We start from the raw sequence: 27,074 nt of genomic DNA on the forward strand, positions 1-27,074 counted from the left end.
CATGCCTTGGAACATAGAGGACTGCTAATCCTTTCATACTCCAGACAAACCATCCATGTCATGAATGTTGTCACATGCAACGATCACAACAGAAATTTCACATGTCGAAGAATGGTTAGGTTTACCTGTTAGAGGCATCCAGCAGCAGAACACATCCCAAATAAAAGCCTCACAACAGCAAGTCCCACCACTCCTTAACATTGTATGCATAACACCTCTCTCTCTTCTACATTAAGGGTGTAGCTTTTTAGCTTTTGGAAGTGGCAAATGAGGAATGCCCTCATCACATCCTCCTCACTGTTAAACACGCGTTCTTTGCCCTGTCCTCCTGCATTTGACATTCTAGTAGCAAACAGTGGCAGATTTGCTGTGCAAGTAATTGTGCCAGTTCCAGAACCATCATGACAACTTTATGCAGACAAAATTCTTTAAAGCTGTGAAGATGTTACTTTCCTTCCCCTCTGCTCCTCCTTCCCAGTTGCATAAGCTTATTTTTCAACATTTGGCAAGAGAACGAATGCATTAGATCACAAAGGACCAAATCTGTTGCTGTTGTTTTCCTTTTAAGCTTCCTTAATTAGGCCTCCAGTTTTTGGAAAGAAAAAGGAAAGAAATGCACTGTGGTATAGAACTATCAATATTAACGAACAAGACACATCTCTGGGTTTTAAAAATATTCTGTTTGAGGCTAAATCAGCGCATCTAAAAGTGACCTATTTGGAATAAGTATGTCACCAAGTTAGATATTTAGGTCAGTATTTGTACAATAATTCTAGTCTGTCCTGAAAACAGAAGTTCTGCTCACCTGAGGACACATATATACAGGAAAACCAACCCTAACACATATTCACCTTCCAAAAATGTATTGAGGCAGACCACAAGAGCTGTCTTAACTATGACAGATTCCACAGTTAGAATGAATCTGATTATACAGGAGCGATGCTCATTTTTAATTAAATTAAACCCCAGCCTCTGCAAACATAAATTCAAATCTTTTCTAGCATACACATCTTTATTGCGGGAGTGATGCATTAGGATTTGTCTCATTCTGAAACACCACTAAAAAGTCAACATTGCCAATATTCTGTGGGGAGAAAGACTGCAGAGCAAGCATTCTTTGCAAATCTCCTTTCAAGATTGAGCTTGTTATTTAAAAGTTAAAGTAACATCATCTTCTAGCTCTTCTGAAAAATACAGAAGACAGACATGAAAATTTTTTTTCATAGTTAAAAACCAAATTGAGCAATTTTAATGAAATATTTTACCAGGGATTTCCTTCTGCATTAAAATTTATAGTTAATACTTTCATTATGCTAAGTAAGAGAAGCCTCAGTTTTCAGCAGTACATATCAGGAGCACAAAGTAGAAGAACTACCACTAAATACAAATTAACACAAATGTCAGTTTCAAAACACGTGCCATTAAACAACATTTATATTTAAAATAGTCTTAAATATTATTCATAAAAACTCACGAAAGTGCAAGTACTATATACAACACCAGTATTAGGGAAGAATCTATAAGCACCATGTGACCCAGCCCATAGCAAGCAACTAGAAGCTAAGTTTCAGAGCCATAGTACCTCCCTTCCTAAATTTCCTTACTTTTAGAAACACAGTGCTTTACCCAGCCTTTTCTTGGTTAGCATGAATTATTTCAGCAGCTTTGAACTTGATTAGTTTCCAAACACCTGAGGCAGACCGCACCACATAAATGTTGGGGCTTTTTCCCAGTGTAAGAATGTTAGTTGCCTGAACTACAGAGCTGAAAATTCAACTTTTCTCATTTCTTTATACATGTAAATCAGGTATGGTACACCTTACAATTAAGCACTTTGACACAAACAGCACCAGCTGGAGGAAATTTGAGTTACTTTTGCAGCGTTACTAATTTCCCAATTTCTGTCCTTCAGACACTGTGCAGCACTTCCCACACGACTGCCTTGCATACAATCATGCTTGTCTCTGTTTTTCAGTCTCAGGACAGGAACCCCAAACATCAAAAAAAAAACCCTTGAAGTGGCAAAGTACTGTTTGAAAATCCATGAATGCAGAATGCCAAGTTTCAGGTTTGGGGGCTGGGGAAAATGCCTTTATTTTTCCTTAAAGCATGTTTTACCAGCTAAATGAATAGCATACAGAGTTTCTTCACTTCTAACAGTCTGAAAAGACATTTGAAACTATGTATTTTCTTTCTCCACTTACATAAAAATGGGAGGTTATCGTGAGTGCACGGGGATATGTTCTCATGCTGGCTATCATCCCGATGCTGTTAGTCATTTGGGTGAACTAGAGAGAGAAGCACAGCGTGGCACAGAACAAGCTTTTGCTGCCAGTAATTCAGAGGGGCTTTCTGGCCATTTATCTCTAGCTCTGAAGTTCATTGTTTTCCACTGTTTTCCTCACTCATTAGATCTGCCTTTCATTTATCTGATGTCAAACCCTCTGAGATGAAAAGACACTACTGTCCTAGAGACAGCCCCAAAGCGGCAAGGACTCAAAAACCTGACAGACCGTGCCTCACCATCTCATAAAACATGCCATGGGGATTTCTACCTTGAGGCTTAACAGACCTAAGCAGATATGCCAGAACAGCTTCTTTAAAAAGAATTTTAAAACTTACCAGGAAAAAAAAAGCCTAAAAGACATTTTAAATTATGCATGTGCTAGAAGCTGCAATAGTGACTGTTTGAAGAAACTTTGACATATAATCAAACCTATTAAAAAAGCCCACAACCTAGGCTGTATCATTGGCCATTGGCTAGATAACACATTATTGCAATCTAAAACCAAAACAGATCTAGTGCTACGTGAGTGTCTAAGTACTGCTACATAAACCTAGTAAAGAGCATGGAGAGTCCTATGAAGTATGAAACTAACTAAGAGTTTAGGCCCAACTACAAAACCAAACAGAGCAGGCTGACAGCACAGAAAAAAAAAAAATCCGCTGTAAAAAGTATGAAAAATGTAACAATTCAAGATATATAAGGCTTTAGCAAAAAAAGTGGCAGGGATAAAGAGATAAAACGGACAACTGCAGAAACACCTTTCAACAACACAAAGTGGAACTGAAGAGTTAAATTAAATAATGCAGGCCCTAAATTCCTATAATTAATTGTGTTCTAAGCCCAGTATAAAATTTGCTTTGCAAAGGTTTTAGTTTGTAACCTTTTTTCACTGACAGAAAATAATTTGCTTATTACAAATAACCCAAAAAAATCAAACAGTTCCTAAACTAGAGAGAGGTTCAGCAACACTTCAAAGCAGGAAAAAAAAATCCTTTATTCTAGCAATTTAATATTTAGGTTCTGTGTAAGGAATGAATTTAAAAAAACCTGACATTATTTTAGGTTTTAGTAACACTGAAAAAAAGCTTTTTAGCTGAAATGTTGACAGTTAAATTTGTCATCCTTGTTTTTATAATGGTCTCAGTGGATTCATACAGCTGATAAGAAAATGGAAGAAGCTCAGTACAGCACTTCAGTAGAAAGAAGTCTTGGTGTAAAAGTTGAAAAATTCACCTCCTTATTGCCTGTTACCAAGAGCTCTTAAATTGAGTATTTCCACACAACACCAACAGCAGCCACAGCAGTTCTTGACAATCAACCCAGAAGAAGGGCAGTATTGGTGCATGGAGAAGACTGAACTGGGGGGAACTCTCCAAACATCCCACTCACACACTAGAATTAGTGGCATTCTCACCTTTGATGCTTGTCGCAGCCATCGCAGATATTCAGTGAAGTTATCAAAACAAATGTAGTAGGTCTGGCTTTGAGGTCCAGAGGAGCTAAATGCTAAACAGTGCTGGTGCTTTTTCACTTCTTCCACCTACAGCAGAGACACAAAACAAAACCAGAGTCAAAACTCTCCTTGCAAAAGTCTCCAGGGCAAAGCTGAAGTGTGCCCAAGAGGACATCATCATGTAGAGCTGGATTAACCATCTCAAACACCCAAGCTGGGTCTTGGCTGTCAAATGTTCATGAAATCTGCACAAGCAGGAATCAGAACAGAAAGAGGACAGAACTAAGGGAGAAAATCACCTAGAGTATAAATATTTTAAGAGAAACATAAAACACCATAAAAGGTTTGCCAGTGAAACACATTTAAGGCTGTTTTTATGCAAACTAAAAAAAATGCAATTTATACTCCCTGGTTATTAAAAACAGGCTTAACAAAATGCTTCTCTTACAGCCCAATTAAATTCTTTGGCATTTCTCAACTTGCTAAAAAACACCCAGAATACATCATTCTGCTACCATACACGAGAAGTCCCACACAACTTATGGTCTCAATGTCTCAGTACAGCATTCTGGAAAGCCTTTGCAAACCAGGAAGTGCAGAGTATTTATGGGGATAAGGAAGAATATTTTTTGAGCAATAATTTAAAAAACACTTAGTTCTGTGCCAAGCACCCTCCCCCCGAGCTTTGTCAGCAGAAGCCCTCAGTACATTTTTCTGAGCTTAGTTATCCTTTTCTTTCAAAATTTGTTGTCAACTTTCTGCTTAAGACAGTCTGCATGTTTTACATCACGTAAGGCATTTCTGTGTAAAAGCTACTTAGAAATTCCACATTAAGCAATTAAAATGGCACATAATCTTTTCCCTTTTTAAATTAAAAGAAATATATTGAGACAAAAAGAATATTCATCTCAAAGAGAAGGCTGATGGGAACCTTAATTCCATCCTTCCCAGCAATCTACAGCCAGGAATACAATTCACTCCAAGAGTTCACACTCTGTTGCCATAAGACGACAATGTTTCTACTTCAGTATCTCCCAGGAAGAGTTGAAGAATCATGTGAAGAATCCCAAAAGGAGCCACGAAAAACAGCTCGTAGAAGGCAGCACTACTTCTCACACCGCTAGTATAGAATATTAATTAATCAACTCTAGTCTGCATATATAATATTGTGAAGCTTGTTTCTTTCCAAATAACTCTTTAGAATTCAACTTACCAGTACACATAAAGGAGGATTACTTAAGGTGTAAATTCATCCTCAAGATAATGACTCTCTTCCCATTACCTCAGCTAAACAAGTTAATCATGGTTTTCTGAAATACTACTTAGGCTAAAACAGTGATGTTGAGATCTTACTGTCTTCACTACAGTTTCACAGAAGAGTTAAGGTGGGAAGGGGCCTCTAGAGGTCATCTGGTTCAACCCCGTGGCTCAAGCAAGTCCAGTCTGCCAGTGGGACCCATGTCTAGATGGTTTTTAAGTATCTCCAGGGGTGATGGATATGCCATCACCCATCTGGGTAACCTATGCCAGTGCTCAGTCACCATCACCGTGGGAAAAAATAAATTTCCTTGTGCTCAGTCTGGAACTCCTGGGTTGTAGATGTAATCTATCAGAAAAAAGTTCAGTTTCAGCTTTTTTTCACAAGAAAAAATGTTTATTGCTGTTAGCTTAAAACAGACTACTACTCATACAATGCTGAATACTTGAAACTCTCTCAATGTTCAGAATAAGCCCATACCCTTATTTGTTGATTTTCAGAACTTAAAAGAGTAACCCAGCATGGATAAAACCTGGATGAGGAGGAACAGCACGGATCATACATGACAGACCGACATACGTCCTTCGGCTGTATGCTCTTGCATATATAAATCACTTAACACTGTACACAAGACAAAGACACTGATTGTGCATCCATTTCTTTTCTTTTGTAGTTTTAATTCAAATGTTATAAGTTGTTAAGTATGACTGACCATAATCAGAAGTCATTTATATACTTTGAAAATTCCATTTCTAGGAACAAGCTTTTGGAGAGTCAGAAACATCCTAATTGAACGCAATCTTCTCTTCATAAAGAGACACAGGTTAACCAAGCAAATAAATAAAATAAAATATCTTACTTTTCCACCAATTAAAGGGAGGACATGCATCTTTCCAGTCTGGCTTTCTTTTACTGATGAGACAATTAGGCATGTTCCACAAAGGATAGCTTGGCGTCTTGTCCATCTGTTGACTGGCAAATGTATTTTCCCTTTTCGAACATTGTACATTCCTGAGAGCTGAATCCGTTCAGAGCTGCCAGTGCTGTGGGGCTTTCCTGAAATAGAAACAAAAGCATCCACTTAATCACAGAAAATCTTTGCCTCTTTCACTCAAGTCATCCTGAGACTTGATCAGCAAATTTTCAAGCTACAAACTGCAGCACGACAAATGAAATACAGCTTGAAAACCATGCAAGCAGTTAATTTAATGTTAGCTTCAGTGCAGTCTTCTTCCATAGGAAGAACTATACGACAGGTTGATATCATGAGGAACAGGTCACATTAAATAATCTGCAATAATCATGGAAGCACCAATTAATGGTATCAACTTTCTCTATGGAATCTGGAAATCAAATGTTCATCTGCAACAATCAGTAACTGGTTCCTGTTGAGTTCACATGGCATGTGGTAACTGCAGAAGGGGTGATGTAGTGCATGCTGACCCACTTTTCCATGTTTCTTCCAGCTATCCTTCAGGTCATGGTCCAAACAGCTTCAAAGGCTTCCCAAAGAACACAGATTCAACCTTCCCCAGCCCACAGTGTTCAGTCCAAACCCCACAGCAGAGGCAGCACACTCAGCCATTACATTAGCAGGTGCAACCTAGATGAAACCCCTCAAGAACTCTACTTTAGTCTGAATAGAGATTTGGAAAGAGTGAAGGTCTTTTGCCTGTAATACAATGAATTCACTATTTTTAGTAATTCAGATTATTAGCATAACTATCAATTAGGCCAATTCTGTTAAATGACTTTAAATGTCTCAGATTCTACTAATCTAATCTATTAATAAGAATCTACTCTACAGAAAACATCACGAGCGACAGCAAAACAAAGACAAGCATCTCTCATCTCTGCTCTTTCAGTATGTAAATGGGAGGTACAACTTACTCATTCTAATCTGATTTATCTACACCAAGTTACCCTATCAAACCCTAAAGAGTCTAGCCCAGATCTGAGTCATCCAAATATACCTAAGTATTTTGCAAACAGAGACAAGAGTCAATCATGTTCAGGTAAACCAGTCCAAATTTATATAAGAACACCAGTGCTGGTGAACTTTGGGATGGAGCTCCTCTGGATAAATAAATCAAAGGTATGTTAATTCCAAGTAGCTTCCCCGTCATGATAAAAGATAAATCACTAATTTTCCTGCATTAATGTTTACCAAAATTCTTAAATACAAGGAATTAATAGCTTATTAAGACTCCGGAAAAGCAAAGAGTTGATTTTAACACCAGTATTTCAGAGCTATGCCTACTGATCTCCAGCAGTGACAAGTGCTGCACAATATTATTTCAATTTGCTATTTTTCCTGCTTGCATGACAGCTCATTTGTCTCAATGAGTCTGCTCTTGCCTTCAAATTATCTACATAAAGACAGAAGACACCTACCACATGCCCTACCCACTGCCATTCTCTCACTCCTGCCTAGCTCATGCCAATTCTTGTCCTTATCTTTAAAAACAGCCTTTTTGAATCTTTCTGCCAATTTAATGAGCCAACACTTGGCATAGTTACCCTCAAGCCTTGCTCTGCTCTAATAAACACTAGCATTTAGGCTACCAATGTCTGCCAGTTTGGATCTGCAGGAACATCACTGTTGCTTGAAGCTGAAACACTGAAACTTTAATGCCCACAAGGTATCAGCATCAAATTCAAAAATAGGTGCTCCAAGAAAGCAGCAGTTACTCTGCCAAGCAAATTCACGTCCAACCACAGAAGCTGTGGATTAACTCTCTGCCTAACAGGGAAATAGGACACCCGTTCCATGCAAAGCCTCAAGACAACTGAGAGAATACAAGTGAGTAAATTAGAGAACTCGCCTAAACAAACACAAAAGCTGATATGATCATTATATTTGGAACACTAAACATTTAGTTCTTAAAATAACTGAGAATCTTGCTTGTGCAGAATGAGGGCTTCATGTCACAGAGCACTGATTAAAGAATTAACACACACAAACACCCACATCTCTGTAATGGAGTAAAAAGTGCCTGGTAAATACTAATAGCACAACTGCATAAGAAATAGCCATCTGGGATGAGTGCAGTTGCACCTCTAAAAATTATGTTTTGTGATCGTCTTCAGAGGTCTGTTTTCTGACTGTGTGTTCTCTAACTTCCCAGGAAAAGCAGAACAAGCTGCTGATAGAAACCCCTTAAGACTGCAAAGCATAACCTCAATCTCTTGTGAAAACAAGCTCATTTAGCATTTCAACATAACCAAATGCAACTTTCACGAATATTCAGGAACAAAGGGCACAATTTGCACTTAGTATGGGCAGACCTATGTCCTGGAAAACACCAAATCTCAGGATTTTTTCAGGAGTATCATAGATGATAAAGAGTACGAGCTCTGGCTACAGTGCTGCAGTCAAGATGCTTGGTAGGAAACACAACATCTTTCTGGAACAATCAAGTAGTACCATCATCCTGCCTAGTCCAGTGATAAAAAGACTACCACACTAGGTACTCACACTTCAAAAAGGGTACTGAAAAGTTAGTTTTGGGAAAAGTTACAGGAGAAAATAAATTCAGATGCCTGAGTAATCTACTTTCTAGGACCAGACTCTCTTGGACTAAGTACATGATGTTAGGCACAGCTGGACCTGTAAAACTACTTAGAAAAAGTAGTTCTTAAAATTTCATGTAAATTCACAGAGTTTGTAAGTCACAAGATACAGTAACAATTAATATCATTAGTAAAGGTTTATTAGAAAAACTGGAAGAGAGTTATCACTAGAAGTATTCCTGCTAGATCAGAATTCTATCTTCTCTCAAACTTCATATTTGACTGGAAAATTACTGGAATAAGAACCTTTAGTTACTTCTACAAATGCCAAGAAAAAAAAAAAAAAAAATTAAATAACCCCCTTAAACTCAAAAGAACCCTTCAAAGGATTTAAGGTGCTTTTTCCCAGGAAGTACTATCCTTTGCTAAGTGAAAGCCAGAAGGTGCTTGATGAGAACATACAGAAATAAAGACTGGACCTATTTCATTAAAGCAAATGGTTTCTCTCTTCCTATTCTTGTCTACTTCACTACATAACCAACCATCTGGTTGGACCAGATGATCTTTCAAGGTTCCTTCCAACCTGAGCACTTCCATGATTCTGTAACTTGAAAAACTCATGTTTAATATTGGATCACATGTTGTTGCCTGAGATGCAATCTGCTCACATATTCAGTTTGCTTCCTGCTTAAGGACTGTAATAATTGATATTTGATAAAACACTGTGATACTATTATCATGTCAGTGGCGGGGGGGGGGGTGGAAATTATTCAAAAGCCACTGATTTTGGCTTATATTGATTTTAAGCAGAGGTTAATCAAGGACATACCAACTAGTTGTAGAACTAAATTCCTAGATTCCTAAATCTGCCGAAGTATTTTTTGCAGGTGACTGTGAGCAAAGGCTGTCTGAAATGTAGCAGCCCTGTCTACTGAAAAATAAGCTTGGACAGAATGAGCTTTAAAGAGCTCAGGTATTAGCTGCCAAGAGAGCATAAAAGCAGGAGAAGTTTAAATGACAGTGAGCTGTGCCACAGGAGAAGTGGGATGGGGTTTGGGAAGAGTGTGAAGCGATCTAAGGCTGGCTGCTCCTCAGGAGGAAAAGCAGCAGGTGGCAGAGTCTCCTGCAAGAGAGCTCATCTCTTACAGGCTGGGGAGTGGAGGACAAGCGAAAGGGTCAGAACTGCACCCGCCTTTTCTATGGAATCAAATCAGAAGGCAAATGACCTTTTTTCTTACAAGTGTACAGAAAGACAGGGAGCAATTTGGACTACACCAGAATGCCTTTAGGCTATGAATTAAACACCAAAAATTATGGCATAACTACAGCATCACCGCCAATAATCTGTTGGTTTTGACGTACCCTGCCTCAAACAGCGCCAGCAGAAGCACTGCTTTCAGTAAAAGCACCAGCAATTCTGAAATTATGTTCCTCAATCTGCCTCACAGACCTCCCATTCAAGATTTAGAAGCCTGCATGAGATTCCCATACAGATTATTCTACAGTTTTAACTAACCCTGAAGGAAGCAAATGAGCTTTCACAGTGGCTTATGATAATATACCAAAGCCAATAGTCGTGCAGATAAAATGGTAAAGATGACCCTTTGTGACTTCAAACATAAATTTGAATCCTGCCAAAAACTCTAAATATAATTATTGTTGCACTCACCAGAGTGAAAGCAAATAAGTCAGAACATCCAGAAGAATCACATACCAGAAAATGTTTTTCAAATGCTAAGCCCAACCAAAGCAGTTTGAGTATGTTAGCAAGAAACCATAAAAAGATTCCTTTTCATTCCTGTCAGGTCTCCCAGACTACAGCAACTCCTAAGCACCCCCACAACAGGACTTTTGTTCTGTGCCAGGCATTAGAAAAGATGCCTCAAGGAATTATGAGCAGACCACTCATTTGGCTATCTTGATATCCATGGCTGAATTCCTCCCAGTTGTAACAAGTTGTAACAAGTAACAATTCCTCCCAAGTTGTAACAAGTCCTGGAGGGAAACTAGCAGTATTCACAAGGATAAAGAAAAGCAATGGATTTGATTGAAACAGCAGGACTGTCATTGGAACCACAGAACCTATCCTGCTTCATAGGAAGCAGGATGGGTCAGGAGTGATCTCTCCATGATGTTAAAGAACTAATATCTCACCACAAGCAGCCTGAGGAAGCTCCGGGAGCACACTGACATCCTGCCCGGTGCAGAGACTTCAAACCTTATTAAATAAATACCCACAGCCACTTGCTTTGGATTCTGGAGTAAAGCTCTTTATCCCAGCGATGGAAAGCATATGGAATATATTACCATCAGAAGTTATAAAATATCAGCTCATTATGAGACATAAAAGTACTTGGAAAAAAAAAAAAATCTCTCTTCAGCTATACGGCTGATTAAGTTGCAAGTACTTAGTATTCCCCCCTGTTTGAAAAGTACAGCCAATAATGTCTGCCTCTAAAGAGAGACTTAAGACATTACCAAAATAAGAGCAGGGAAAAGTGTTGACATAAGAAACACGTTCACTTCTGTGCAGCAGGTCTTATTTTTATTACTAATATTGGTTTGATGGAATGAAAACTAAAAATTCCTCGTGACCTGCACGGTGCAGGCAGCCCGGCCAGCTGGAGAGACTGCCCGCCCTGAGCCGTCTCGGGTATTTGCCAGTGGTAAGAGAGGCTTAAGTTATTATTCAGTAGGAATAGTGTGGAAGTTTGAGACTTTTCAGAAGTGACTGAATTAACTCTGAGCGCCTAATTTAGGGATGTACTTTTCCTGCTACAGCTGGGCAGCTCCAGAGGTCATCATCCTCCTCTGCACAGTGCTGGGCCCCCAGCCCGAGGCCAGCATTGCATCAGCCCCAGCACATCAGCTGTTCCTCGCAAGCTGTCCCCAAGCCCTTTCAGACAAAACAGGCTGCTTTCACTTCTTGCTTCTCCTTTTGACTGACAGGCCTTAGGGACAGCTCACGGTGACTAGTTCAGCATGGAGAGTAGAGGAATGGCACGTAGGGGCCAGAGCTGTGACACAGTGGCTGCTGCTGGAGAGGATATGTAATCAAACCCACCCACGGCTTTCAGCAAGTCATTTCAGAAACAAGATGTTTCACACACTAATATTCTGTGAATATCAATTCTTGTATGCACTGGCGAAAAAGAACACCCAAAAACCACTATTCAGTTTTGAAGATTTTGATCTGAATCCACATGGGAAAAGCTGGGCTATTTCCCAGCTGGTCGGGGGAGCCAGCAGGGTGGGTGGCAGCCCCTGAGTTCACACCTGCAGCACCATCCCCACCGCCCTCTGAACTGAAACCAGAGCACCCCATCCCACCTTGCCTGCAAACCCACAAATCAAAGCTCAGCGCTGGTCCTGACTAAATATAAGTGCAAAGAAGCCTCAGTTAGCTCAAAACACTGAAAGCCCTTGAGTGTCTTTGCCCACCTTTTGGGAAACTATGCCACAATTGCTGTTGCTGAAACCTTACTGCCAGATCATTCTGCACATTTCTACTTTTGTTCAAGCCCTTTCATTAAATACAGATGAAGCTACTGCCCGCAATGTTTTTGAAGCTTTTTAGTCATGTAAGCCTGCTTCTCCTTTCATTCTCGTCAAACTAACGACAGCAGTGATGACTTCAGGCAAGCCCCAGTGCAACGAGATGTATAAAAATAAAGCAGAAAGTTGGATTTAAAAAAAAAAGAAAAAAAAGAGGTTGACAAAGGAAGCAAAAAAATACAAGTAAAACATCAAACTATTGTACTGCTCTTTTTCTTTATTTGAAACTTACAAAGAAAACCTACATACAGATACATGCTTATTAGAAGTATTTTTTCTTGCCCACACTGTCTAAATTTAGGAACAAAGGCACAGAATTAGCAGGTTTTTTATTTAATTAAGACCACCTCACAGTCTCTATGAGCAGGCTGCTTTTTGCAAGAATATATATCAAAGTTTCACCCGGCAAATCATTCCCAAATCAGCAACTGAAGTTTTGCATTTAAATCTACTTAGGCTCTTTAAAGATTCCTTTAAAGACTCCTTTACCCAAGGCCACAGATTGATTCTGTACTGCTCAGTCAGGGAGGGACTTGGTCACCATTATACTGTTCTTAAGGGCACGTAGCTATCAGTATAGTTCCTAGTTTACTCATCATATACTCCTCATTTTGTTGCACTCTGTATTGTATGGGTGCTGGGGGAGCCTCTGAAGTAGTTAAGTTTCCTTTAGGTATTAGCAGTTCAAGTTCTGCTACTTGAAGGCTGTTACCTTTTCACCTGAGAAAGAAAAGCAGATTCCAAATGATGGATTTTACTGAACTGTGTTAAACTCATACTTTTCTTTAAGGAAACATTCAGTGAGACAAAACTGGCAGAGTAGAACACAGACAAGACTTCAGTCTTTACGAAACATGCTCCTCCTACTTAACAGGATGATCACCCTTAAAATCAAGCATTACCACTGCATAATATGATACAATAAAACATAGTTAATAGTTTTATAGCCATAATCCTGCCTTCCACTTCAGAGTAAATCCCCACTGGAGAAAAGGTTTGTATGTATTTCATAATTCAGAAAATATCCCTCTTTCCCCACTGAGACAGAGTTCAGTCTTTGTTCAGTTGATCATTCCCTTTATCTTGCTCTCAATGAGACTCACCATCTTGACACAGGAGCCCTAAAACCATGGTACAACACTTCAAAGGACATCATGGGCAAAATGTTACAAAATTTACTTCTCTGAAAAGCTTCTCTATCAAGTACCATGTATATCCACGGAAGATGGCTGTAATACCTCTAACGTCAAAAACTAAGTATCAAAGTATATAAGCATACACAAGCAAAAGTTTCTGAAGAAAACACTAACAATGATTCAGCAGCGTTCATTGAAGAGTCATCGTTACCCAGCACAACTCCTACACTAGGAGGACCTAATAAAGGCAACAGGTTGAAGCAGGATATATAGCAGTGGACAGGATGCTATTTGCAATTAAAAGCAAGCAAGCACAGTGGAAATTCATGCTGTCTCATGCAGAGACAGCAAACACAAAGCCTTGGAATGCAATTGTTCTGATTGTCACAAGTGAACTCCAGATCTAGCTGCTCCAATGTTATTTTGACAGATTTTAAAGTTCAGTTTGTACAAGCAAATGTCCATAAACACAGACTCACCCCTAAACAAACTGAAAATCCACCTGTTCTTAAACTCTTCACCCCATCTATCCCTACAAACTATTCCTGCAGCTGAAACACGGGTCCTTGGCATTCAAACTCCCAGACCTATGCATCCTCATTCACTTCACCTGTCTGCAGGAAATCCAAGCAAGTTACACGCAGTCAGGGTTGTTTACTTTAGCAAAATAAAGGCACGCTTGATGTCCAAAATTCTGCTAGCATTAAAAATACAGTGGAGATGCAAGATGAATTCTGTAGTTTTCTTGAAGTATCTCATTTTGAAGAAAGCTTATAAAAGGGAGAGATTCACCTGCTTTCCAGTAGCAAAACTCAATACCAACTCCTTTGGGAAAGAACCATATGTCATCTCTCCAAGAAGAAATAACTGAAATATCCTGAAAATGTACCATCATGAAAAAAATGTCATCTCCTCCTGTGCTTTAACAAAGTAGCAAAAAGCTGCAATATTGGTCTAGAGAGTTCCAGGAAGTCTTATCTAAAACAACTTTCCCATCTTGAACTTGGGATTCATTTGAGAAAGCTACTGACTAAGTTATTCACTGCCATCATCTACCAAGTATTTTTGCTCAAAGTAAATTTAAAACATAATTAGTCTTACACTGGGAAGACTTGTGCTAAAATCTGGTCAAATTCCTTACATGTATTTCTTTAAAAGAATACTTTAGCAGTACATTTCAAGTTATTCCTCATTAAGATGGCCTCAAAAAACGCCACTTTTGAGTTTTACAGTTCTATGCACTGATATTAAAGAGGGGGAAATGTAATACTTGGGGGAAACAAACAAACAAACCTACAACCAAACCCCCAAAAACCTTAGAAACTCATCAGTACTTGCCATGATTTTTATGACAGCATGTACAGCTTCTGTAGGATGGGACCCAACAAATGCTCAAATGATCTTTCCTCTTTCTTATCCATTCAGCCCCTATAAACAGCTGAACAAAATGCTGAAAATGCACACTTTTTTTGGTGAAGTCATGAAAAAATTGACTTCTACATGTTATACTCCCAAAGCACAATAAAGCCACAAGCACAGTAAAATCCCTGGCATCCCAAAAGATACTTATCCTGTCTAAAGCAATTGCTGTATTGGCGAAAGCTCTGAGCTAACCAACTGTTTTAGGCAAAGCTTGAGTCTTGATGGAATTGAAGAGCAAAATTACACTAAAGTTAACAGCAGCTTTCAGGTTTTATCTGTGTTAGATGTTCAACATGAGGCATGGCAATGTAAGCTCAAAATAACCATCTGAACGCACACTCCTCTGAGAGGGAAGAATGACAGCCCCTGGCAGAAGTTCATCTGGATGTCTCAGTAGTACAACAGAAAGATAGAAATCCATGCTCCTTACCAGCCAAAGTTGAGCAAATCCCCACACGCCCTTGCAGATACCTGCCTTGCCCCAAGGATGGAAGATGTAGGTAGTCAAACATTTTAAAAAAGCTACAGAGGAACCCATGTGCATGCTAGGTCAAGAATTGTTTTGTATGAACTTCTTACATAACACAAATGTCAACTTTCAATGTATTCTAGACTAAAATTCCACCAACTGCAAGGTGATTAAACTATTTTGTGTGTTAAATGTATTCAAGTTCTAAGTAAGTGATTTTCTCCTTGTTCTTTCATCAGAAGAAACAAGTCAGACATCCTACATATCTAAAAGTATGTAGTAATCTAAATCCTGTTAAGGTAAAATATTTTAAGTATGACACTTCCTACCACTGTACCAACATTGTTGCACAGATCAAAATCTAAACTCAAGATTTATCATAGGACCCAAGTGATAAGCAGCTTATGTCAAAACAATTCTGTCGAGTATTGCAAGGCTATTAGTAGCACACCTCAACTACATCTAGTTTAAAAAATCACAAATAACTGTGATTTGAAACAACACTGAAAAAGGTGTAACTTGTCCAGTCAAGTCCCTCCAAGGTTTAGCCCTGCAAAGAGAAGGCCAGAATGCTGGATTTGGAATTTGCAACACCTACAGTCAAAAGACACAATACCTAATAAATAAAGAGAGGAACTAGTAGGTAAAGAATGAGTGACTGCTCTAAATTACACAAAGACAGAGAAATACAAAAGCCAGAAAAAACAGCACAAGCAATTAGTCAGAGACTTATCTGTCATTTAAAATTCAGCTTCATTAACATGAGATTTCCAAACTATTGCTAGAAGGAATTCTGGCTGACCTTATAATCCAATCTTACTCCATCATATCAGCCAGTGTTCACAACTTGCTAGGTAAGCTTAGTTCATACACATTATGTCTATACCTTGGCTGCTTTTCACATGTACTACTCATCAATATTTGTACGTGCATGTGATTTTATGTAGTATGTTCATACAAGCTTTTTTTTAAGGAGCTTGTCAGAGCAAAAATGGCTTTGGTTCTGACTTCAGTAAGTCAGCACAGAGTACATATTCAGCTGAAGTGAGAGCTGCAACAAGCCACAAGGACACTCAGATGCCTCTTTCTCCCTCTCCTACAACACTGTAGAGACCGTTCCTAACACCACCCTGAACAGCCCTTCTTTCTCACTTCTCTTATCAGCAAGAGCAGCTTCAAAGAATCACACAGAAGCCTGGATGATGAAAAAGGAGACAGGATTTGCAGATACCCTTGGAAAGCCTCACTACCTGGATTCCTCCCTGCTTATAGCTATCCACTTTGTTTTCTTGCTAAAGAACACAGACCCTTTGATTCATTCTAACTTGACTTCAATTATTCAAGTGTTTTCTTTTTTTCAAATTTACATGACAAAGGTTGGATTATGCTGATATACATTAAACATGTGTCAGCAGCAAAATGCTGTACCTCAGACCACATTCCTGAGGAAAATTAAAAAAAACAAGACAGAAGGAAAGCTGATTTTATAAAGTGTGAAGAAGGAAACAGTGGGAAGAGATATGCATCATGAAGAAACATGAAAGGGAACATTTTCTCAGTGCTTTTCTACACTTGGAAACAGGCAGAGAAGATTTATCACATGCCCACAGATATCAGGTTTGACACAGTTTCTTCTCTTTCCTACCTCAGAGACTAGAAGTAACTGGATAGCATATGGGAATTGTCTAGGAGTGCACATCATACGGTTTTATTACAAAGGAGAGGAAAAAACCAGAAGAGATTGGCTTTTTCCATTCCCTTTTTAAATTAAATCAACTATCACACATCTGAGTCAACTCCAAACCCATCAGTTTTCTGTCCAAAGCACTCCACGGGTCTGTGAAAGGATAATCACAAATACTGGCTCATAAGCCTGACTAAGTCAAAAGTTTCTTCTTTGATGCTATACATCCCTATATGAAAAATGTTGAAAATTCCCACACCCATAACAAGAGCAGGAAAAAGACTGTACAAAGGTCCAGTTTTACAAGTACACAGTCTGGTTTAGAGCTCCTGAAGCCTCAGGAAGTTATTTAGGAGAAATCAAAACAAGTTCATAAATTTCAGCTTTGACAGGAAAGTGAGTATGCTAAAAACAACCTCAGGAACTTAAATTCATCAGAGAACCACTTTAACTCTGGTTCATGATAATTTTAGAAAAGGATCCATAAATACTCACATGAGTACTTTGTACAACCCTAGTAGGATCAACTTGAAGCTGGGGTCACTTGTCAGTTTTCTCATCTCAGTGAAAATATCCAGACGAGTCTGAAAAGCCCATCTACATATGAGAGGACCCCATCCTGAAAGTCGAGCATCATCTCTACTGGCATTTGAATGCAAGACCTCTCAATACCACAAGAGCAGTCCAGCTGAACAGTGTTCAGTATAACACACAGCACAAGTAAGTCCATTTAAGTATATTGACTGTGGTCAGACCATAATAGTATTTCATTTTTCTGCCCTAGAAATGAATGCTTTCTCTACCATTGGAAAAAAATATTGTGGCTACACAGAGACACAGTAGTTAAACTGTTTACTTTGAAAAAAGCTGAGCAACTCAAACTGTTCTACTCTCCATCCTTGCCCAATGCTAGCATCTAAAAACAAACAAAAAACTCTCAACAAAACCAAAACCATTCCCCTCCAAAGCGCATCCTTTGAAAGTTCAGCACATCCTAATCTTATTAAAACTGTATTGAACCCTCCACCCTGTAATCAGGGGAAAAACCTAAAATATGCAAGATCCCATTTAAGCAGGCTCTCTGCTTTGACCCACCCACTCTCACTGACCAATTGTCTTTAGTGCCTGGCTCCTCACAGAGGAAGGGAATACATTACATTTGTCTTTCTGAAAGCCATTTCACAGGTCACCTCCATGCAGAGGAATGCAAATGGCCAGGACTTTATGTTCACATATCCTAATGGCAGAAAACCTCTCGGGTGCTCTCTCACCTGAATAGAGAGGAGGAAACAAGGAACAGTGGATCAAAATCTCCTCATTCACCTCCCCTTTTCAGAGATCTACTGTGTGAGTGGACACAGCCACACATCCACAACAAGGATCAGTATTAAAGCTTTTCTCTCTAAAACACACGATGCTTTGCTGTGAGAAAAATGACAAGAAAAGTCTGTTATGTTCTCTCATTCCCAAACATTTGCAGGATTAAGTTTTAAGAGCATTTTGACAGATTTTGAAAAGAATTCTTCCCAAAATACTATCATTTTGACTCCTCTGCCCATTTACCCATCCTTTGAGGGAGAACTGAGACTTCTGAAGACTTTTTCTTTTTTTTTTTTCCTTCTTTTTTTTTTTTGACTCTTTCTAGTCATGTTCTAAATATCTTCATCTCCACCTCAGCAAGAAAGGAAAGGAAGAGGTCAAGAATATCTTACACTTGCAGCACTTTAATTTATAGTATCACAGAAACAAAAATTTATTCAGTGAAATTTATTAGAAGGCGCTTATAAACAATAATTAGTTTTAATTACAAATTATTCACTTTGCACATGGGAAGCATGTTGGGTACAAAATGCCAAACACTGTCAACCTCCAAAAGATCATAATGCTATTATACTTCAGATCAGTAGAACTTGGATGTTTTAAATTTTTTTAAAAGGAAGTTTCATATACAGTATTGCTACATTAACAGATTTAATGAGATACTCTAATTTCTAGGCATTTTAACTAGTAGATGATTTCTAGAATCCAGACAGATCACATTCAGCTACATAAGGACAATGAGACTAAACTGAAACACCGTAAAATTATTCAGTGTAACATTTTTAATGAAAAATAATCAGATCATGGAATCACAGAATATGCTGAGTTGGAAGAAACCCATCAGAATCCTCAGGTGCTGGCCCAGTACAAGATCACCCCGAGAGTCACCCCACACGCCTGAGAGCCTTGTCCAAATGCTTCTTTCAACTCTGCCAGGCTTGGTGCTGTGACCACTGCCCTGGAGAGCCTGTTCCAGTGCGCCAGCCCTCAGGGGGAAGAATCTTTTCCCAATATCTACCCTGCCCTGAGAGAAGGCTTTCCCTGGCTGGAACACCAAACAGGGAACCTACAGAGCCTCTATCACCAGCAGAAGCACCTCCTCAAAACTTGGGGAATCAACTGCTTGGCAACACAAGAAAAAGGCAGCCAGTCATCAGCATCTGCTTTCAGCTTCAAGGAACACTGGCATCTGTATTTTGGTTTTGCTCTCAAACCTAGACGAGGAGAAGAAGGCTTGAGAACAGTCTTACACCATGGGAACATCTGCAAAGGTGTAATGGGAAGTAGAAAGGAGAGGGAGAATTGCCCCTCCAGTGCAGAAGAACATTTCCCCTTATTGCCCCAGTTTGTCTTGCTCAACATTTTACTCTAATCTCAGTTCTTGTAGTGGCATCCTGCTGTTTTTTGAAGCAAATAAGCCAGTGACCCAGAATGTAACTAAGGGAAAATAACTGTGCAGTTTACCTCATGCAATTTGCATCTTGTGCATACTAACTCATAGTATGAAAAGCTGTTTAGACATACTTTCTCTCACTGCTCTACTGAACTATTTGCTATTAGAATTGTTAATATAATGTGAGAACTCACTAGGTGAGTTTAAAAACACTGATTCTCATTTACTTTAATAGTCTTTTTCCCCACAAAGCATACAGTTGTTTAGACTGCTCACAAGCAGAGAGGCTTTGAGCAAGCATAGCAACTGTACTCAAACATTTATACAACTTGGCATTTCAGCAATTCTTGGCCAGTTGTTTTACCCTATAATCACTTTCTTTCCATCTCCTTGAAATGCTTTCGCTAATCCTTTGCCTCAAGTTTTGCTCCTTCCAGGGCAGAATTCACCACTGTCTCCACAAGCTTCAGCAGTGGTTCATGTGCTCCCCAGCAACGACATGAACAGACCAAAGTCCTGTTAGGAAGGCTTATCCCATAAACTAAGACCACAGTTATTTAACTGGCAGAGATCACTTCCCTAAAGCTACCTTAAATTCATGGTAAAAATTACACAGAGCACATTATTAGACCAATGCCCAACCTGGAACCAAGTGTGCCATATCAGTCACTGAGGCTTGACAAATTTCTTTATTTGAAATAAACTATGGAAAGCTTGTCCTAATAAACTGTAGAGAAAAGGCCCTCAAATTTGTAGGACGCCACTGAGGAATGCTGGCCAGCATATCCTAACATTCAGTAATATACACAGCAAGGCAACCAGAACTTGCTACAGAAACAAAACTGGCCACTCTTCCTCAAAAAATAGGCTTTGCTTGAATTTGAACTTGGAGATTTGGAGATTTCAGCTCCAAGGATGCAATGACTTAGCAGCTGTCAGAGAGGTCTTGTCTTACTGAACCATGAAGTGTAGTCTGAGGACTTCCTTTGGAACTTTGGAGCATCTTTGGAAAATAAACTCATCAATCCACCACAACCTAATGGCTACACAAAACATAACTTTTTAACAACTTAGCTTTTTAACTGAGAAACTTTTTTCTTCAAAGTCCAATCTGAAAGAGATATTTGTCTTAACAGCTCTAATTGAAAAGTCAAATCTAAAATACTTAGTAATTTTAAAGTAAGAACACAGATCACCTCTGAAGAAGACTCTACTGCTGTAATGGATTTATTTTTTTTACTAGAAGCAGTTAATTCATAATAAACATGAAGATGATCTCCTCTAAGACATTTAAAAGCTAATGCAAAAAAGACATTCTGAATCTACACATGGTATTAAGTTTTCACCACACAGAATCCAATGCATGGAAAGAAAATCCTCATGTTCCCTCAGTAAAGTTTGCTTGTGGAGAATGTGGAAGTTATCTGAGAATACTGTGCTAGGCCTCAGGATACGAGACTGAAACCCAAACTTCTATCCCTTGCTTTTCTTGACTTCCAAATTTTACGCATTGTTTACCATTTCAGGGGGCAGGGGGAAAAGAGAAAAAGGAAAGAAAGCACAACCACAAAATTACTTGTAAATTTTTCTATGCAAACTGCAAGCAGAGCAGCTGTGTTCATCCAACACTCATTAGGGGGGAAAAATTGTTTTGAAACAAAGTAAATACAATTTTATATTTGAAGTTGGACTTCAAAATCTATTTGTAAACTTCACAGGCCTAACTAGGTACTGTCACAATGATAACTTCAGTACAATAGCTCAGGACTACATTTACATTTCTTGGAAATAGCTGCAACTGTGAGTTTCCCTGTGACTTAATATAATCTTCCCAGCGATGCATCAGACAGGCTCCTAACTCTTCTGTAAAGGAAACCTGCTATAAGGTAAAAATATGACAGCAGCAGTTTTAGAGAGGGATCTGGCCACAAAGATCTCAATAATGAAAAAAAAGTGCATTCAAGAAATCTGTCCTTTCAAAGCATAGGACTATTTTTCAAGTCACCTTCAGCTCTATCTACACCACCCAAATAAAAAAAATTCTGGTTGAATAAGGCCATTATTTGGTCTACTCTTCTAAATTTCTCCTTAAGCTAAAGGACAGCAATGCTCCAAAGCAATGGTAAATTTATTATTTAATGAAAACTAAAGAGGAACAGAACACATTTAAGACATTTCACTGACATATATTACTGAAAGATAAAAGATGCTATCAGGCACAAGACTCATCCAGCATGGCATAGATACCTTCTTCCTGCAGATGTTCCTTTGACAAAAACAAAGAACATTTCCAGGCTGGAAAACAGGGGATGCTGCAAGTTCCAAGGCTGCTGCATGCTCTTCACCTATGCAGAAGGTCTCTCTGGTATACTGTCATGTTGAGAGGTTTAAAAACCCTACCCAGCTTCTACAGGAGAAGCATAAAGCCACAATACCACTAATTCACAGAAGACAACTTCAATTTATAAAAATCACATAGTTACGACCAACTCACATACTTATATAAGCTGAGTTGCTGTCTCCCCTCCTTAAGAGTTACCCAGCACTGCAGGGTAGCAGACCAGAAGTAACATTTTAAAGAGGACAAGCCAACAGCATTACACCAATCTGTGGAGGAAAGTACATTCCGTTTTTATCATTAGAGATTTAATCTTCTGGTACTGTTCCCTCTAGTACAGTACATAATATTTAAGTACAAAGTCAGAAAGCTTAAAGAAATTTGTGAATCTACCAAACACAAAAATACTCTGTGACCACATCCCTTGACCTGGAACTAATGCAGATTTGTCTAGATTCTGTAAAAATCCAAGTACATTGAAACTTACGGCTTTTTTTGTCATCAATTCCTTAGTTTAGGAGTAAATTACAAAAGACTTAAACTATGTTCAAGCAAAAGGTGTGAACTTTCTATGGGCAGCCACTAGCAGTTTTAGCTATCCCTCAACAGACATCCTGCATCACTATGCATCCCTAGTTCCATTCTCTCCTCTCTTCCATATCCACAGATAATGATCCAAGTAACATTTTGCAGTCTGCTATTATAATGCAGTTAGACTGATTTTTTTCTGTCTTTTTATTAATGCATTACCCCAAGACTTGTCATCCCACTGCTCTGAAACAAAAATAGTATGCTTCTGAAGAGAACCCAGCCACTTGTTCTTATAAAAAGATTATCATGCCAGCACAAAGGTTGTTGTTTCTAACCGAGTTACTCAAGCATCCTGCAATAAGCCATTCAGAAGTTCATCGTTACTTGTCCAAACAGATTAGTCATATTAGTGCTGAAGCAATGGCATTATGTAAAAGACTGCTTCTCTCTGATCTGCTTCATTAGCTCCAAATCATATTTACAAAATGCAGCATGCTACTTCAGCATGTCTGTGGCAATCAGCAGTTAAAACACTTTATTTTACCATCACCCATGATTTATGAACACATGGGTGGCCAAAGTATAGCCCACGGGTGCTGGGCTCTCACAACTGCCTGCTATCTTAGAGCACAAAAGGTAGAGCCCACGGAGAGCAGGAGCTGTAGCTCTCATCACTTCATCTCAGTTTTAGCGGGTTTGTGCACAGGGGTAGCCCATAGACAGACAAAGGCGGCAACAATGTGCTGCTCCATTTTCAAGAACTTGTGTACATTTATATCTGCTGATGAAACTGAGCCCTTCTCCAATGGACAGAATTTAGATATTTATTCAACTTGACAGAAACAAGCTATTTAACAATGGGAGGAGAGCAGAGATGAAATAATGAGACTAGGATGTTATGAAGTGGAGAAGAGGTAGAATAAATACTGACATATCCCATTGTAATTCTCAAGCTGACATTATTGAGTTGGCTTTGGAAACTAGGACAAGCGATCTGAATCATGACAAAAAGGCTTTCAAATATACACTGTCTGCTCTTTGTTTGGATTTGAAGAAAGCAAGCAGCTTCCCTGAACTGGTGGGTACATTCTCAGAGCTCTTCTCTTTGAGAGTCATTTTCAATTTACCTATCTAAGATGGAAAGTTTTCCACAGAGAACAATCAAGCAAGTTAGCCTTTGGATTTGTTTACTGTGAGAAACCACATAGGTTATGGAAGTGCAGTCAGCAAGGTGCAATACGTAGGCCAGGCAGAATTTACTGGAAAAAATGCACATTATAGTTTATATGGTGATAGTGTCATATTGGGCACCCTAAACCTGGTTCCCACAGCTCACTGCTTGGTGAGGAGAGGTAGTGGGGGCAAGATGTGTGTATCTCTCACAATAAGTAAATGGAAAACTTTGTGGTTGTTTCACTACCTGATACTGTAAAGAGAAAACTATGTTCCTTCAACTGATTAAGAAAATTCGTGGCTCTGGGCCATACCACACTAACAAACTTAACCACACCACTACCCTCCTTGGCCTGTTTATGGAGCAAACTCTATTTTCAAGGTTATTGAAGCTTCTGATTCTTGATACTGGCACAAGCCACGTGACAGCAGCAGAGCTTTGATACATCCCCCTGCTGCTCTGCATGCCCCCCATACCAGCTCAACTCAGTCTCTTCCACCATGACACTCTCAAAGACTACCAGAGCCCCACACCTGTCCCAAGCCTACTTAAGTGCCTACAGGCCTTCTTAAACAAGACTTATCACTTTCTGACATAAATATTTGTGCATATTTAAGTTCAAAGATGAGGCTGGCAGATCTGCACAGAAGTTACATGAGCAGGAATATGACACTGTAAACACAGGAAGCTGAAAATGACTCCTTTATTCTTGGGATGTGTCTCCCCTTTTATCGTATTCTACACAGACCAATTTGATTGGTGACAAGAAGACAAACGTCTCCAATCACATTGGTCAGACCAGAGAGACATCAAGAAGAAGTTCCTCCTAGGGAAAATATGTAAACAAATTTGCCATTACCAAAACATGTCTCTTGTTTACAGAAAATTCCCTGGGAAAGGATTTCAGAAAACCAAACATCTCAGGCACGAACCAGGGCTACAGGAATAGGTACTGCTTAGCTCAAACTCTCAAGTCTACTGCATCAGCTGCATAGGAATTATCCCTACCAAGTCCCTCTACCATGACCATGATGCTTTTCTGGTAGATGTAGAAATAGATAAGAGTCTACACTCTGAATAAGGACATACTTTCCCCAAAGAATCCTTGCTGGCAGTGGAGAAGTTAGTTCCACTCTTGTTCAGTGTTCAAGAAAGTGATCCCTTGCACTTCAGTTTCTATTGAAGAAAGGAAATATGCTGTTCAAGAGAAAAGGCTAGTGAATAGCTAATGGTAAATGGTATTTTTGAAGAAGGGTGTCCATCCCTTGAAGCAACAAGTGCTGTTTCCACCATCATCTATATACAACAAGAGGGTTAGAGGTGCCTAAATGTGCAAGCTACTGGTCCTCAAAAAGACCTGGAAAAAAGGTTCTACCTGTGACACACTTTCACATCCCTGAGTTTATTTTCTAAAAAGGACCAAATCCATAAAAGGCAAGTCATGCAGTTTCAGGAATTCCCCAGCTATGATATTAAAACCAGAAATGAGACTTCCTATCTGGTGCTTTTCATTTAGGTTTAATAATTTGGGGAGAGAAGACGTAGCATCAGATTTTGCTGGACAGTGATTCAGTACTACAGGAGTAAGTACTATTTAATTTCACAACTTGCATAAATTTTCCATCCTTCCATTAAAGCATGATGAGATCCTCCAGTTTAAGTACTCCCATATACAAACCCCAACTAATCCAGCAACTTCAGCCAGGTTGCTGTACACAGCAAGAAGAAAAACGAGAACTCAAAAAAGCCCCATTCCAAGCCCAAACCCAAGCAAAACCCCAGAACAAGAACACTCCCCACTTTTTAAAAAATCATTTCCAAAATGAGCACACATACACCAGGACAGGCATCTTGAGCACCGATTCTCTGACCAGACTGGCTATTTCTGGATCAGTCTTTTTGATATGTTCTATTCCACAGACTCATGGAACTATTTTCCACATGGAACAGTACAGATCCTAGCACCTGAAATACCAATGCTATGCCAAGTCTTGTGATAGCAAGGGGGAAAAAAGGAGTATTACACCAAAACTAATAGTGTCATAGACCCCTCCTCACTATGGTCTCTCACTGTTTCCTTTTTTTTTTTCCCATCTTCCCAATACTAACATGAATTTTCAAGCTCAGTCACCTCTCTGTAAAGCACCAGAGGGCTGTCAGGGTTTTAAGATGCTCAAGGCAGATCTAATCTAAGAATATTGCTTCAGATTTGCAAGTAGTGTTTTTTGCTTCTTACCCCATCTGCTGTAGAGCACAAATTTTGCCATCCAAGATTATCCTGCAGAGATCACCAGGAGGGCACAAAGCTCCTTCTCAGGAGTAAAGGAGCCAGGAAGCCTCCACCATGCACAGTGGGGATGCACACCACAATGAGAAGTGGCACTGAGAGACAAGTAATGACACCCACATGGTGTCAGCTATCAGAAAAGCACATATATGGAAGACCCTCTGCTCTACATGGTGTGCTAATGTGATACTCCAGTCTTCAAGCGTAGGAGAAATCACCTTATTCAATATAAAGTTCTCTTTGAGACTGATCTCTCTTCATCTCTTCCAAAGCCTACAGGAAAAGACAGAATCATACAAAGCTAGAAAGCCTAAAGTGAGTTTGCTCTGTTCATTTCTGAACCAGAAAACAGCTCCTAAGTCTTACTTGCACATGTACTTTTCTACTTGCTCTAGAAATGCCAGTGGCAAACAGAAGCATTAAGAAAAACAGCTCCATGCTCAGATGAAAGATATCTTCACTTCAAACACAGATGAGATTCCACAGCACATGTTGTGGTTTTCAGGAACAGAAAGCAAATCTGTCACTTGGAAACAGATAAGCCCATCTTCTGAAGGGCCCTGACGCTGACAAACTCCTGCAGCTAAAAATCCAGCTCAGATAAAGTTTCTTTTCTTGAGCTAAGAAGCTACCTCAAAGTTTAAGATGAAGTATGCTTGCAACAGAACTGCAAAGCAGCTTGTGTACAAACAGAAATAAATCACATTTCCTAAGCAAAAATCAGCCTATGTGTAATGCTCAGTTTTGATGAAAATGGGGGATGACCCATCTCATCCACAAATTTATGGATTATGCAAGAGCAGAGTCTTAAAGTTTGGAGTACACTATTTTATTAAGAACTAGATAAAGCTATTTCCATTCCAACATAAAACTAAACTTACTCAGTGAGGCACAAGAAAAAGGAACCACCTGCAAATTTGAAGTGTTCCAAATAAAAATCTTTGTCTATGGTTTCCTGGAGACAACATTCTTCTGTAACATTCATAAAGCATCATTTTATCCCCAAATCCCTGTGCATTCTTAAGCCAGAAAAAGAGTAATGAGTCACAGCCGTAACTTAAAACAAGATTCCTAAAACCACACTGGCAACTTCAAAGTGGTAGATCAACTTCACCACCTTAAAAGGGAAAAAAAAAACCAAAAGCTGAAGGCTGCTGATGTTCAGTATTTTCAGAGCCACTTCAGATGTGGCATCAGCAAACACTGCCCACACAGAAATAGCTGATCCTCTCCACAGCAGAGGAAGCAGAACTC

General features: G+C 39.2%; 1 protein-coding gene across 1 annotated transcript in view; it reads right to left on the minus strand.

Moving 5' to 3' along the window:
- Positions 1–27,074, minus strand: part of PHLPP1 (PH domain and leucine rich repeat protein phosphatase 1) — a 135,162-nt gene that overhangs the window by 55,962 nt on the left and 52,126 nt on the right. The window contains exons 2-3 of the mRNA XM_083870625.1: positions 5,858–6,054; positions 3,702–3,827 (exon numbers count right to left, since the gene is read on the minus strand). Coding sequence (XP_083726751.1) covers positions 3,702–3,827; positions 5,858–6,054 — 323 coding nt within the window. The remainder of the gene's footprint in view (positions 1–3,701; positions 3,828–5,857; positions 6,055–27,074) is intronic.

This window comes from Zosterops lateralis, assembly GCF_965231275.1.
Source record: "Zosterops lateralis genome assembly, chromosome: 1".
NCBI lineage: Eukaryota > Metazoa > Chordata > Aves > Passeriformes > Zosteropidae > Zosterops > Zosterops lateralis.